Source organism: Poecilia reticulata, linkage group LG20 (genome assembly GCF_000633615.1).
Source record: "Poecilia reticulata strain Guanapo linkage group LG20, Guppy_female_1.0+MT, whole genome shotgun sequence".
NCBI lineage: Eukaryota > Metazoa > Chordata > Actinopteri > Cyprinodontiformes > Poeciliidae > Poecilia > Poecilia reticulata.
The window spans coordinates 23715617-23731794 of record NC_024350.1 but is presented as its reverse complement, the minus strand read 5'-3'; the positions used below and the strand labels follow the sequence as shown (position 1 = coordinate 23731794).

Here is a 16178-nt window from a genome sequence, read left to right as displayed (position 1 = left end):
CTCCGAACATAAATTGGATTTCAGTTACTTTCTGCGAAATAGGGGTTCATCGTGTTAACCTAGAAAGATACTGCAGGGGGTTCTGAAGGATTATCAATCACAAAGCAGCGCGAGCGGTTCTCCTGAAGCAGGCTCTGATCACTGCATGGTCAGACTAATTACAAACAGGGAATCTTTCCAAGACGCGCTGCTGACGGAGAAAAATGTATGCGCGTCGTTCCGTTTGTTAGAGAAAATAAAAGTTGTGTTCAGGTGCAGATCATAACCAGTCAAGTCTCCCCACTCGCGCCAGAAAACGTGGCGTTTATCGTTTAATTGGCGCGAGCTCCCCCCCCCTCCCCTCCTTCAGCTCGCGCCGTGGTTCATTCCAGCCGCTCTGTATCCTCCGGAGCGAAGCGCGTTTCTGCCGTTATCCACACACTGAGCCAGGCGGTTCAATCACAGCACTGAAACACCAGCAAAGTGAATATGGATGAAGAGATCAGGACCGAGATCGTCGGGACTGCTCCGTGTTTAACTGTCAACGGGGTGAGTTGTTATTTACAGAATGATGACCCGAATGTTGTTGTACCAACAGGACATGAAAATTGTGTTTTCTGACGACTGTTGTCTTCAAAGGTAAAGGTGTGTTTCTGGAATGCAGTGTAACAAGTGTCTTCCGAGATTATCATGGTGAAAGTGGTGACTCTGAATTGCAATCCTTTCATCTTATTGTTGTTTAAAATCGAAATTATTTTTTGGACGTTTATACATGTGTAGCAGAAGCTGGCTGAAAAAAAAAAAAAAACACTTTGCATTGCTTGACAAATGGGTTCTGCTGTGCCAAATTGGGAAAAAGTGAGGCTTCGCTTTCCTCTTTTTGCATTTTCCTTTTGAGGTTTTAACACAAGTCAGAGGACACATCTCAGTACCTCCGTTTCCTTTCATCCGCAAATGTCAGCCTCAGAGAAACTCTCCTCAGAGGAAATTGTTCAACAGCTGAGCAGACAACAGTTTTCCTAATGAAGAGCTTTTTGCACAGAGAGAATGTCATTCACGCTGGTGCAGTTTTAATCACAGGACTGGCTGTGACACTGCGTTTGGACCCCAAAATGTGAAATGAAAATGAGATGTCACATTTGCTATTGTGACAAACTTTGCTGATAAACTTTCTAAAGAAAAAAAAAGTCACATTTTTATCTGCAAACTGTAGCAAGAAGAGACAGGAAAACAATGGAAGAAACAGACATAAAAGAGAGGTAATCACCGTGGAGACAAAGTGGCTTTCTTTCTTTCAGAAAATAACGTTTGCATCCAGAAGATACTGGCTGCCAACTGAAAGGATTCAGAGGAAATTTCAAAAAGGAAACATGCCCCTGCAAGTTTTTGAACTCGGTGTCTGATGAGCCCTGGAAAGGTTTAAGCTCCTCATAGATTGCTGTTTTTACACCACAATCTAATGCATTCTTCAGCTTGAAACCCATCCATGCCTCTTTCCTCCTACTAAATGGTAGACGTGGACACCTTTCCGTAGGTAATGAGATTACAATCGCAATCCATTTATGCCAGCTAAAATTCCCAGGAGTATTTCACCCAAGAGCCAGCTGGTCCTTTCAAAGTACTAAGCAATGTATTTGCTGCTCTTTGACTTAAATGACTGTAAGGCCATTTGGAGTCATTTTCTCCATTCCTTTCACATCTGTGTGTATGTGTACAGTTGTGTGTGTGTGTGTGTGTGTGTTTTTCTGTATCCTTCCATTTTGGGTGTTTAGTTTTTGCAGAGCGTGTGTCCTCTGCCCTTCCTGACACCTGGCCCTGCTTCTGTAATGTCAGCAGAGCTACTGCAAGATGGGTGTTCAGAGTGCATGCATGCTTTATCACCTTTTTCCCTTCACAACAGCTGTCCCTTTGTACAGCCTTTTATTGGGCTTGTTCATGAGAGAGGGCAGGAGAAGGAGCACAGGGGTTAGTGGTGTGTTGAAGTCATTGATCGGAGGAAGCAGATTGTGTCGTCAAGAGGTAATGTAATACTTCACTTGCTGGCTTTCTCACGTCATGTCACATCCACAAATTTTGGGAATGTTTTGGTGCATTATTGTGAAGTGAAAAGAAAATGATGCGGGTTGTTTACATTTTTTTTTTGAAAATGAAAACCTCAAAAGCTTGGCAATCAGTCCTGTGCAATCATCTTTCTCTTCAGGTCCTATTGGGTATGTCCAGTTTTGAAGACGCAGTGACTAAATATGTTGCCCAATCTTACTTAAACATAAAATTTCTAGCTTTGCCACAGAATTTAATTTGGATTTATGCATTAGGGCTGTTGTCCTGTTGAAAGGTAAATCTTGACTTCAGTCTCAAGTGGATCTCTGCAGCTTCTTGGTTACTTACGAATAGTCCAACCAGTAGATTTAAGGTCAATAGCCATGCAGTGGTAGGTTTATGGGTATGCTGTTCTCTTTCTGTTTTTAACCTCTGATGCCTTCACAGAACAGCAGAATTTGTCCTTAAATTCGTTTGCACTCTGAGGGCATTAGTTTGGTGACTTTTGACAGCAGTGAGATTCTACCTAGGAGTTGAGCTTAGATTTAAAGTAATATTTTTAAATTTGGCCAATGTGCTCCTTCTAAGTGGCTAAAATATAGATGTCAAAATATGATAATATAATTCAAAGATTTTAGCTATGTTTGACTTTAATTTTATGTAAAACAGCATGCCCAGAAGTATTCATACTCATTTCAAATTGTGAAGTTAAAGGTTCTGGACGGCATTGTTTTTAAAGCATCCCAATTGCCCATTTTATTTCTGAAAAGTGCTTTGCATCAACCTAGGACGGTGAAGAACATCTGCACTTATTTTCTGACAAGTCATGGTTAAAGCTTAAAGAGCTCAGTGAGAACATGTGGCTGCTCAAAACTCAGCTAACAAGCCTGCCAGGCCTCATGTAAATTGTATGTATCTTTAAGTTCCAGAGGCTGCAGTATTAGACGTCCCACTCTGGAAAATCTTAGAGGATGTAGTCGGAAATCAAAAGTGACACCTGCACAGGCAAGGCCGATGGTGTGTGCAAGGTGAAAAGGTATATAAGGATAATCACCATTCTGAACAACATCAGCCAAGCAGGTGGCAACATCACAAGGAAGACAAAGCTGGGGGAAAGAAGCCATTTCTCAAAGTAAGGCCCACAGAAGTGAGCATCGCCTTTGCAAAAGCTTATCCGGACAAAGAATATAATGCTTTGGATGTATTTTTAGCCAATGGGGCTGGAAACCTAATGAAAGTAAATGGCATAAGGAAAAGAAAACATCAATGCTGAACGTGAGTTGATCTGCTTAGAAACAGTTGCTGCTTCAGAATGGTCTTAACTGTATGCAGCCCATCTTTTTCAGATTCTTTTATTTTTTTAGTATTTTCATAGTTACAACACTGAAATGTGCCCCGCCACCCCCCAAAGGACCCTCAAGAACAAGCACGAGTGCTTGTGGTAGTAACATGACTGAAGGTGGAAAAATTTTGGAATAGGAAGAGACCTAAACTTTTACAAGACATTATTCTTACAACAACTGATGGGGAACGGTGTCTTTTTGTGAGGCGCAGAGAGAAAATCCATCTGATTAAACCTTTTGGGTTAATAAAGCTATGATACATAAAGATTTTGACCAAAAGATTCCTTTGCTATCTGCTACACAGATCTGTTTTTATTCAGTTGATCAAAATCTGAAAATCTAGTTAGACGTTTATTGTACTGATGGAATCATATTACACAAATTAATTTACCTTGTTATGAACAATTGGAATTCAGAGTAGATGAGAAACCAGTTGTCATCTTGCAAAGCATGCAAAATGAGTGCTTCTGTTAATCTTTTAAATAACTCGTAGGCGTAAAGGTCAAGCAAAAGTGTTCTCAGTTTTCCCAGAGTTCCTGGGAGACGTTAGAATTTTTAAAGCATGCGAAACCATTCTAACGTTGCACGTAGAAATAGCTGTTGTGATTAACTGTAAAATTAGCATCTTAAGGAATTGTTAAACATGCATGGATATGTTTTCCAAAACACAGTGCATGAATTTTTTTTACACTGGTAGTTTAGTTTAGGAAAGAAACACAGAAATAAAGATTAATGCCAGATTAAGGGGGGGGGGAATTATATGTCACATAGTAACAGCAGCACTTGGTGGGTTGAAATGTACTGTTTCTGCTATGCTGAATATCACGCTGTGCAGACTTTAGAACTAGGTGTGCATCCTCCTGTGAATGTGTTGACATAGTTGGCACTTTTTTTTTTCCTTGGCTTGAAATTGGAGTAATAGTATGTTGCAATAGAATCTTCTCAAAGCAAAAAATCCTCTTCATAGCAAACATACGCATTCCTAAAGCTTATGAGATACACATATATACACACAAAAACATGTGACATTTCGCTGTTAGAAAAAAATAAAACTGCTACAAAAACTGTTTGTTTCATCGTGCAACACAGGTCTGCTTCTAATGCAAATGAAAGCGCAGCAGTGCGATGATGAAACTGAATATTTATGGTCTTTTTTTGAGCTAGAGATGTTACCCTGAGTGCCTCTGAGCCTTTTTAATAGCAGATGAAATTGCACTTGAAAAGTTGTAGGCAGGTTGCTTGACTGCTGAAATGAGAGACTCAAGTGTGTTTTTACCATTGTGAGCAAATCACTAAACTACCTCTCTTCTAGAAGCACAATGGTGCACTGCAGCGCAGTTTAAGAGTGTAAAAATTATACTAAATGCAACACATTAAATAGATATTCCCATCTTTTAACCTTCATTTGCGTCAGCGAGACTCTGTCCAGATTGAGTCACAGTCCCCGTTTCTGTCTCCTCTCTGCAGAATGCATCGGCTTCCTGCAGACGTTTTCTCTGAATCGTCTCGGCCCTTGGCTGTGGGGTCGTGAGCAGCTACCATGACATACAGCAACTCCAGCTCGCTGACAGCCAACTTCAGTGGGGCTCTGGACGGCTACGACTCCGGGGGAAACCTTTACCGTCCATTTTCCGTTTTCAGCGTGCTCACTCTCACTTTATTGGCAATGCTTGTGGCGGCCACCTTCGTGTGGAACCTCCTGGTGCTGGTGACCATCCTGAGGGTGAGAACATTCCATCGGGTGCCCCACAACTTGGTGGCCTCCATGGCCATCTCAGACGTGATGGTAGCCGCGCTGGTTATGCCGCTCAGCCTGGTTCACGAGCTGAACGGCAGACTGTGGAAGCTCGGACGCGTGCTCTGCCAGGTGTGGATCTCGTTCGACGTGCTCTGTTGCACGGCTAGCATCTGGAACGTGACGGCCATCGCACTGGACCGCTACTGGTCCATCACCAGGCACCTGGAGTACACGCTCAAGACTCGAAAAAAGATCTCCAACGTGATGATTGCGCTGACATGGCTGCTATCTTCCATAATCTCCTTGTCGCCGCTCTTCGGCTGGGGAGAGACCTACTCAGAAGGGATGAAGTGCCAAGTGAGCCAGGATCCATTCTACACCATCTTCTCCACCTTTGGGGCATTTTATCTCCCACTTTGTGTGGTTTTGTTTGTCTATTGGAAGATCTACAAAGCTGCTAAGTTTCGCATCGGCTCCCGCAAGACAAACACAATCACCCCTATGGCTGAGGTAATTAATAATTTGTATTTTATAACAATCTCCTTAAAGCAGCTTGTCATCCTTACATAATGCCTTACAGAAATATTTACAAACATGGACATTTTCTGTGTCATGTCTCACTACAGTTACCAACCTCATTGCATTGCATTGAAATTTTATGTGACAGAGGAACACAAAAGGCATGCATCCTACTGCAGTAGTGTCAATCAAAAAATCAGCAACAGAGTGGGCGAGGGCCTCCAGAATTTCCATTTTCAGCTAAGAAGTATAACTGACTATTCACTCATAGCAACTACACTTTTCAACTTGCATAGCTTCACAATAAAATCCATCGAAAGGTGAAAATGTAAAAAACTTTGAAGGAATTTCCCAGACGAAGCGGTCCGACGTCTCTTGCATCGGCAGGGGAAAACGGAGAGGAGACAGCGTTGGAATTGCAGAAGAAAAGCTGGAAGACAATAATGGGCCTAGAGAACCTGGAAAACGCCTTGAAGTAGCACATATTTGCAAAGTGAAAAGTTAATAATTCATAATTGTTTGCACATTTTCACAAATACAAATGTGAGAAATGTGGCATGTTTGTGTTTAGCCTCCACGGGTGTATCGCTACTACTGAGTCAAATCGCATTTTACTGTAATTGCAACTGCTCGACTTTTGGGGGTTTATTTCTATCAGCACAGGTAGCAACTGAGTTTGGACAGAGTGTGAGAACATTGCTTTTCAAGTCTTCCCACAGTTTTCTATTCTGAGTAGAGTGTGAATTTTGACTTAGCCTTTCCGAATATGCATTGGTATTCACAAAGCTATTTTAATCTGAGGCCTTTCATGGTATTTTTAGCCGTATAGTGTTTTCCTGCTGAAAGTTGCTCTCTCCCACTCTCATGTCATTTGGACCCTCAGTAAGTTCATTTCCAAGCTCATCCTATATTTAACTCTACCACCTATTACAACCTTCCTGTCCCTGCTCACGGAATCATCCCCACAGCATTATGCTACCAACACCATGTTTCGTCCACAACAGGGAAGGTGTGTTTTGGTTGACCTGTGATGTTAGTTTTCTACCACATATCATTTTGCTATTCTATGTTATTATGGCGTCTTCTTAGGTTGGTTGCAATAGATTTTACTTAAAGGAGCTGCAGTAAGACTTAGACTTTTTAAGAAAACCAGATCATCTAAGTTTCCTTCTACAACTCCGTTATGTACTACTTTGAGTTACTAATGCATATAATATATTGAAATTTGTAGTTGCAAAACGAACAAACCTAAAGGTTCAAGAAATCCAAATCCTTTTGCAAGATACTGAACTGTACGCATTGTGACGTGTGTTTACATTTAGCCTCCCATATTTAGTTCATATATAAGTTGCATCAAGCATGCACATCTTCTTTTCAACCTATTGTTTATTACCATCTCTGATGAGCAGCTCATCAGTAATCAAAGAAGTGCACAAGTATCTGATGTGTGAGCGTACGGAAAAATAATTGAAGTCATTCCGCTCGTCACCCGCAGACTGTTGATGTGTGCGTAGGCCGAGAGTTGAAGGCTATAAATACTGTCTCAGCATCATTAATAGGGGCCTGCACCTTCCAAGCTTTGCCGTTTAGCTAATTAGCGCACATAAAATCTGGATCTGTTCCACTTTACATTAGCAACTGTTTAATCAGGGAAGTTTTAGCTGAGGAAATTGAGCAACCCCTTACTTATTATTTTATTTTTTTGCATTTGTAAAGCCATCTGAAATTAACATTGGCATTGGTTAGTTATTCATTACATTTTTTTTTGTCCTTGAACCTAAATCTTATGTTTTCTTTTTCTTTTTATCTGAAAATCTTTCTACAGAGTTTTTTTTTATTATTATTAAATGTTCCCTGACAACCATTTTTATTTATAAATATAAAGATGCATATATTTGTTATGCATCTCTGGCATCAGCTCACCCCAAAATGAAAGCTCTTGGTTGAGAACTAAATAAATTAGCCTCATCACTAAATAAATTACCTTCTCTGATATTTCACTACCCTCCTTTTGTCAGGTTTCATCAATCAGACAATCAATCTCCAAGCAACAGGTAATAGATTTTATTGTGGTTTTTTCCCCCACAGACGGCTGTTGGATTAGCCGCATCTCAGTAAAAATTCTTCTCCCTTCATTTCCAGCCATAACCTGCAAACTGTCAATTTGAGCAGCGATGAGCAGTGGAATCCAAGAAAATAACCCTCCTGCTCTCACACATCAATACGCCCACTCAAACATTATGACGTACCCACACTTATAGACACTGCAGCAGAAACATTGGAGTATTAATAGGTGTGATGCACATATTCCTGACCTAGATGCACAAATAACACATAAAATTGATTGCTTCTTAAACCAATACTTCAATGTGCAAATATGCAGGAAAAAATTGAGCTCTGAACTCATAATATTCATCATAACCCATCTTTTGCTGCTGATTTGTTTTGTTCACTTACACCAAACAGATTGAGAACCTCACAAGAATCTTAAATCCTTCTTTTCTCTCTCTGTCTCTGTCTCTCATCCCTGGTGCAGTTCCATAAAGCTCCAGGATTAGTAACCTTTTTTTTTTTTTTTTCACTAAAGTTGAAATATTTTCTATTTCTCTGATGATACTTTTCCATTAACTTGATGTGAATTGCGCTTTCTGCTGATTGCTTGGTTATGGCACAGATCCCACCGTTTCTGGCTGTTGCTTAGCCAATGTAGCATATGCGCTCCAGAACTCAACAGCTGTTCCTTTCATATAATCACATAGAATGAACTAAGAAGCATGACTTGGCATGACTTAAAGCAGAAACCACAGCAGTTGTTTTCTATTCCTTACAGCTTATCACACGTTTACCAAACCTTCGTAATTATAAACTTATTTTTCTTGCAAAAGTAATGCACACAAATTAATTATTCTCTAGGGATTAAAACAATTCTATCGCTTATGTATATTTCAACGTATAATGTTATGTAAGTGTTAAATGTATGTGTTGTTGTCTGCACTATATATTTTGACTCATCATCTCCAGAGACTGTTTGCTGCTTTGCCCAAATGGTCAAAATAATAAGTTGATCTCTGAAAACTATTTTTCTGGGCTCCAAATGGTTCTATAATTTTGTATTTATATTGAAACTATGTGTAGCTGTGCTGGACTCTGTGTTTTAAGGTAAAACGAAGCAATATTGAAGGTCATCCAACTTATTTACTTTTTTTTTTCTTCCTCCTTTTAGTTCAGATATCATCGAAAGGTTCAGTACTAAAAGTTCACTTTGTCAAAACTCTGAACATAAAACCGCTTTTATTTAGTTGAACGGTTTTATGTTTAAAATACCCTGAATGTGCAAAGAAACACTTTGCAGGTTGTTTTTTTTTTCGTCAAGATAAAATGCGTAAAGATCACACGTCTGTGAAACTCTTCAACAGAAGTTATAACGGCTTTAAATTTTATATGGAAACCATTTTTTTTATTAACTCAGTCATATATACAACCCATGAAGATGTGACCTTTATGGTGTTTGATTTTTTCCCCCCAGCTCATGAGCAGAACATTATCAGCAGTTTTCCAGCAAGAGAACGTTTTTGTTATATTTTGGTGCATGTTGAGTTGAAGACTTTGAAGTTTAATAAGCTACAGCCAATTTTCTTGAATTCTAAACAAAACGACCCAGAATTAAAACCCTAGTTGGATCATTTTATTTTATGGGTTAATTCTTATTGTTTGTGAATGCAATGTTAAATGAAGAGATGTGAAAATGCTTTTTGATATATTTGCAGCAATGGGTTTCATATTGAAGATGGGCCTATTTTTACATTTTGGTTTGATGGTGTAAGGACATTAGAGGAGGCTCAAGAGGCTTTTTTGATCCCACACACCATGATATTCTTTCTACTCCTGATTGGAGCAGGTCAGGTTTTTGTGACTGGAAAGGAGGGACACTTTTTAAGCTTTTCACCTCAATGCCACATAAATTTAAAACACTATACCAAGCAAGCTAAATGTTCCATCCACTATATGTATACAACACATTAGTTGATACCTTGTCTACATCTTAAGCAAACCCTGATTATTTGCCTAGGTTTTTCCTCTGCAATTTTTTATACTCTCACCTAATGTGACATGTTGAGTTTTCTCAACAGATGCTAATCATAAAACACAAACTTGTTCTTCTCGACAGGAACTCAACAGAAAGGTTGGCGTAGTAAATAAAATATTATTCAGATCACAAAGCTTTTGAAATGCCCTCTTACAAAAACAAAATTAGCATTTTAAACGTCATCCGTCAAAAGATATTTACTCATGAAAATGGTTTCATTTCCCCCATTTGTTTCTTACTGAAAATATTATGAATTGTCTCCATCAAATCAGTTTTCCAAGATTATTTATTTATTTTTTTTCATTTAGTCATATTTATATTTGGTGCTTCTGTAACACTTAGGATGTGATTACAGTACTAGACTCAGAACAGAACCAGTGCTAGGTTCAGCTACGGGAGTAGGGAGAAGTGCAAGTGTATCAATGACCACAGACCAGAAAATAAGTTTAAACTGCCAGCTTATTATTTTTGTAGAAAAAAGAAAAACAACAATTATACAGTTTACATTCAATGACACAAATTCAATACAAAATAGTTCCCCTATTTCTTTAGAATGATTTATTTAATCCCTTCTTTGAAATCTAAACCTATTATTAGGTATTAAAGGATACTATTTATTTAAACCTAGTAGGCCTGTCGCGATAAACGATAAATCAATTAATCGGACGATAAAAAAACCTATCGAGATCATTTTAATTATCGTCTTTATCGTCTCTTCCTGCCTTTTTTTCTTTCTGTTGATGACGTTGAATGAAAAAGGCTCAGCTCCGGTGCTCTCCACTGACCCTCCCTTCCTCATTTCCTTAGTCTAATGTCCAGCGCACATTACACGAGTTGTCAGCCCATTTTCAAACCCTGAGAGACACATTAGCTAATTAACTAATTTTAATATCAGGCATTAATCAATGCTTTACTAGAATCTACCTGTGATGCATGTGGCTATAGAGTCAGCGTAAAGTCCTGAAGTCCACAAAGATCTATCGTAACACACCACACACACCGCAGGATGATCGGTTAGATCGGCCAACGATCTAAGATTGTCATAAGGGGAAAATAGGGGCAAAAAATGGTGTAGTGTGAACTATTGCATTAGGTAGTCAGATGTGCCCGTTTTCTCTATTTAAATCTGGAGATTACTGAAGGGCAATACAGACTTCATAATCTGCACTCTTTTGGTTGAATGCAGTGTTTATTTCCACTTTGGCTTTATGTTTTTTAGTTTTTATTCAAGTACGTTTTTTGTTAATGGAGACTGAGAATCAATTTTATTTTTGTTATTTTTGTTATTATTTTGGTTGTTTTGTTTATTTAGTTTATCAGTTCCAGTGTACAACACTTATGCTGTCTGTAATTATTACTTTTTTATATTTTTAACTGTTTTAAGACCTTTTTATTCACTATTTATTTTCCCATTTATCTATTTATGTTTAGTTTTTATTCAAGTACGTTTTTTGTTAATGGAGACTGAGAATCCATTTTATTTTTGCACAATAATATGCAATAATAGAGCATGCTTGACGTGATGGTGCCCAGGAAGTCATTCAAACAAGAACAAGTTGGGTAACAGAAAACCTTATCAACAATATGTTAGAATTTCTACAATTATGCCACATATGTTGAAGTAGCTCTGTTTGTTTTCGTAAATTTTTGTTCATGTTTTTTTCTTTTTTTTGTTGAGGCATTTCTTTTTGGAAAATTATTTCCTCTGGTTTTGAATGCTTTGCAGCAGCAAACATTCTTTTTTTTTTTTTTGAATGGTTGTTCTCATGACCTTTCGCAATACAGTTGAGTTTCTTTTTTTTTTTTTTTCATAACTCGAAGTAAGTGCTTAGCATCCACAAAACACAAATAATACCTGAACTATGGCCCCCAGATCCCAAATGAGTTGAAATGGAGGCTTCATGGATGCAGAGCAGATCTGATCACAGAGAGAAGGAGGAAGTTCAAACCGATTCCATCGATCACAATAGGAAAGGATCATATCCCCTATTCCAACATCTCTCTGTCTGGCTTTCTAACCATACAGACAGACAGATATTTAAAGAGGAAAGACAAAAGCAACATTTTATTTCACTTTGGGAAAAATAGTTTTTTCTTTTTTTTATTGAATTGAAAATGAATACTCCCCAGTGAGTTGTGGCGATACCGGGGTCAGCTGTAGGCATCCTGTCATCCTTTGTTCATTGAGCTTAGTTTATTCTTATTCATTTATGCTGTGTTATATTTTTATCCAATACTTAGTATACTTTCAAACCATATTCAGCTCCTCAAACTTGCAGATAAAGGTACAGTCTAAAGAGTGATGATGTTGTGCTTAGAGTACAGGAGGGTTCAGTGTCCGTCCAACATAATAGTTGGACGGACAACTTTTATAATTGTAAAACTGTATTTCAGTTCACAAAGTTGAATGTGATTTATGCAGTTAGGAGGAGGAAGTCAGGAGAACTGTTGTCTGACTACAGTGCATTGCAGACATAGAAAAATCTGGCACCCTGCAGAGAGATTTATAAGTTCTCCGTAGTGAGCCCTGTTGGCCTGTCAGGTACCACTGCGGGTAAAGACGGCTTGTGACTGAAAGTGTAATTGGAAATTCTGTCTGCGTTCAAATTCCCATTTTCCAGCCAACAATAATACTTTATATTGGCGAACCATACACTGATCATGCATGCACCTTCACACTCTTAAGGAGTTATACTGCACTGCAATAGTATAGTTGTCTATCTATAACCTTATGTAATCCTTTTGCCACACAAAGTATCAGCATAATTTTACATTTTTAATATCCTCTTTATGCTACTATTTAGTATCAGAAATTAGGTTTAATTCCAGGATTATTGTACATATAACAGATTATATTGATGGCGTCCGGCTGGAGAATTTCCTTACAGTAACTCATGAAGAAATGTCAAATCAAAACGTGCGCACCTCCTTCCTCTTTCCTATGTTGTTGTTTTTTTATGTTGTGTGGTAGTAAAAGTGGAGGCAAGCAGGGGAGACTTAACTGCCACATAAGTTGGTTATCTTGTTGGCAGTGTTGCAGCCTCAATGCAAACAGCACTTGACAGCATTACCCATGTGGGAGGGGAGGGTAATCAGTCACAGGAGGCTGCCTCCTTTGGATTTCACTTCTGTGTACCCAAACATGCTCTATGAGATTGCTGGAAAGGTGGCAGGAGTACCATTAATTTGGAGGGGTTTCAAAAGCAATTAATAGCAGCTAATAATACAGCTGTTCAAGAGGATACAACATTTTATTATCCGATGTTAATTTGTTTTTGTTTTCTTCTTTTTGAATTGTAGCTGATATTGCAAAGAGTCATAGCTTTGTTGAGAGGCTCTCTAACTGGTGACCGCATTGCTCCCAATTCTGGTATTTTTTAAGAAAATTGTTTTTCTCTCACAAAAGCTTTGACCTTGGTGACTTTGCCAAATAACAGGATGTCTATTAGTCTCGAGCTATGCATGGCAACAAATTAGTCAGAAGGAAATCAAATGAAGGTTGAGTTTTGTTTATCCTTCTCTACCTCAAAAGGAAAATAAAAAGTAGTACTCTAAATTCAAATTCAACTTAAAAAAAGCCCTCTAGCTTAATTTCCTTGCATGTTGTGTGCTTCCATGTATTGAACGAAAATCTTTGGTTTGATTCATACTCTACTTGGAAGTCTGCAATCCATCTTTCTGTTCACGCAGCATTCAGCGCAGTAATTGGCTGTTTGTCCTTTTGCTGTTAAAGATTTTCAATTATTGAAAGCAAACCAGGATTGCTCTGAATGATAAAGTGGTGAAGTGTCTGGCTTATCCTGTGCTCCTAGGTAAAGGAGGAAGCCCAACAACCACAGATGGTGTTCACCGTGCGCCACGCAACCGTGACCTTCCAGACAGACGGGGACACATGGCGGGAGCAGAAGGAGAAAAAAGCAGCCCTTATGGTTGGCATTTTGATCGGCGTGTTCGTGCTTTGCTGGATCCCGTTCTTCATCACCGAGCTCATCGTGCCGCTGTGCTCCTGTGACATCCCGCCGATTTGGAAGAGTATCTTTTTGTGGCTGGGTTACTCGAATTCCTTTTTTAACCCCCTCATATACACCGCCTTTAATAAGAACTACAACAACGCCCTAAGGAACCTCTTCTCCCGACAGCGCTGAGTAAATCTCGCAGTGTTACCCCACCCAACCAGACTGATCCATCTGTCACTTTACCATCTCGTCAAATAGGTGATAACCAGAGATCATCTAAAAAAAGAAATGTAAAAAAAACTTTAGTGTGCAACGGTTCTGTCATTGTCAATGTGTTTTGTTTTAAGACTGAGACAAGCATCTGCCTGCATTTTTAAAGTGGGGAAATGATTTGGCATCTAGTTCAGCAATGCTCTGAAAAGGAATCTGCCCCTTTACTGTCATCATCTCTCTTTATATTTACAGAAGCTATCCGAATTAATCTGGCCCTATGAGGAAAAGTGATCACTCAGCTTGTTAAAAATCATAAATTAACTCTGATCAATCGGAGGTGAACCGTGCCCAGGCCTGGATTCTGCCATACCTGTGGAACCAAGATATCACTTCAGCAGAACCTGACAACATGAAGTAGATTAGAATATCTCAAAAGTAACTCATGTATCAGCCTAAGGAAATTCCACAATGGATGAAAAAAATTTATTTTTTTTTTTTTCATCAGGGGGGAAAATGTGTTTTCCTTTTCACAGATAGCATCAGCCCAATGCAGCCTGCAGCCAGGAACACCTGTCAGACAGAGGAAGCTGTAGCTGGCCCTTTGTGACGTGAACCTCTTGGCCAACTGAAAGAATATTGTGCCAGTTTTGTGCAGCCTTGAGCGAGATGGTAGTTACAGGAACAGGATGAACAAGATTGTCTTCTGCCACACAGATGGGATTGTTTAGATTACTGACCGTATTGGAGTTTCTAACCATACTTTGATTCTCTCCAAGATAATCGGTAAACCAGGATACTTTTCCACACACGGTTCAATCTGAAAAGTTTGTAGTTTGAATTAGTTGATGACATGTTGCCAAAGGCTCATCCATTATTCTAGTTGATTTTTCTTTTTAAATATTTGATTAGAATAAGTAGATACTTTTTTGGAGGGGGAGTTGTAGCTTTGTCAGCTAACTGTGTGGAGATCTAAATGCAGACAAGATCAAGACAAGTGCGAATAATCTGTTTTACTTAAAAACAGACATGTAAAAAGTCCAGAGGGACCTAAAATAATACATCACAAGAGGAACACTAAGAAACAGGCTGGTGTGAATAACAGGATGATCTGACAGAAAAATATTTAAGCTGGAGAGTTAACTGCTGCTTCAGGATTAGAATAACTTGCTGCAACCATGGACTGTGCTCTCTCAAAAATCCTGCAAGAGAATTTCTGATTATCAGTTTGTAAAAGTTAGACTCAATCACATTTAGGTTTTGCAGCAAGATGATATCGCAATAATCCAACGCATAAATGTACATCTGAATAGCTAAGAATATTCTAACCTAGATCACAGAGGACCCTCCACAGGTGATTAATGCTCATAAATTGTCCAATGTCTCTGGAACAATTTATAGTAAATGCTTGATGGCAGTTCTTACCACCAAAGGTGGCTCAAACAGGCTGGGTAAAGAAATTGGCTAAGGCGTGATTGCTTTTTCACAAAGAACCAGGTTTGTTTGGATAGCCTTTTTTCTCTTAATAATTTAAATCCTCATTTGAAAACTGCATTATGGCTGTATTAAGGTTACTTTTGTCTGTTTGATTTTTTTTTTTCCTTTTTGTGAAGAAAGTAAAACAAAAACAAAAAAGAATCTGTTAGAGTGAATATTAATTTTTATACCTGTGTTTATTGTTCAAGTGTTGTTTTTATTCTGGTTCATGCTAATGAAAAATAAAAGCCTGGTAACTCATTTAAACTGTTTCATCATCATGCCTGCTTAAAAGCAGAGAAGGGAGTATGCCTCAGGAAAAAGAAAAACATCTGTCAGAAGTAAGCAAAATAAGTCTCGTAAATAATAAACCAAGCAACAACTGTGTATTTTGTGCAGAAATAGATACAGAACTGCTCATCATAGATAACATTCAAATGAATTAAAAACAAATTACAAAAAGATGGATTTTTTTTTCAGCTGCACTCTTATCTGTGTGTTGATAAGCTGTGTTCCTTTTCGATTTATTAAAACGTGTGTAGATGGAGGTACACTCTGTTCTCTGACACTCATTAGCTATACGCTTTACCTCCCACACACAATGTACATCCACACACCCACATTCTTTTCAGGAGAGCAACAAAATAGCAGTGCAAGTCATTACTTACACCATCTTTAAATAAATTGCTGCAACGAGGAAATGATTGGATTTAATGTCGGTTCCTACGAGCAGAGAAAATCACAGGAGGCATGTTGTTAAATCAAGACGATGTGAAAACTTGAAAGATGGCCACCAATCCTAATACCTAATACTCTCGCAATAATATATA

General features: G+C 38.6%; 1 protein-coding gene across 1 annotated transcript in view; it reads left to right on the top strand.

Annotated features, from left to right (window-relative positions):
* Nucleotides 1–367: 367 nt before the first annotated feature.
* Nucleotides 368–16178, top strand: part of htr5ab (5-hydroxytryptamine (serotonin) receptor 5A, genome duplicate b) — a 15821-nt gene continuing 10 nt past the window's right edge. Inside the window, exons 1-3 of the mRNA XM_008396751.2 lie at nt 368–528; nt 4830–5610; nt 13519–16178. The exon at nt 13519–16178 is cut by the window's right edge and continues 10 nt beyond it. Coding sequence (XP_008394973.1) covers nt 4903–5610; nt 13519–13851 — 1041 coding nt within the window. The 5' untranslated portion in view covers nt 368–528; nt 4830–4902 and the 3' untranslated portion in view covers nt 13852–16178. The remainder of the gene's footprint in view (nt 529–4829; nt 5611–13518) is intronic.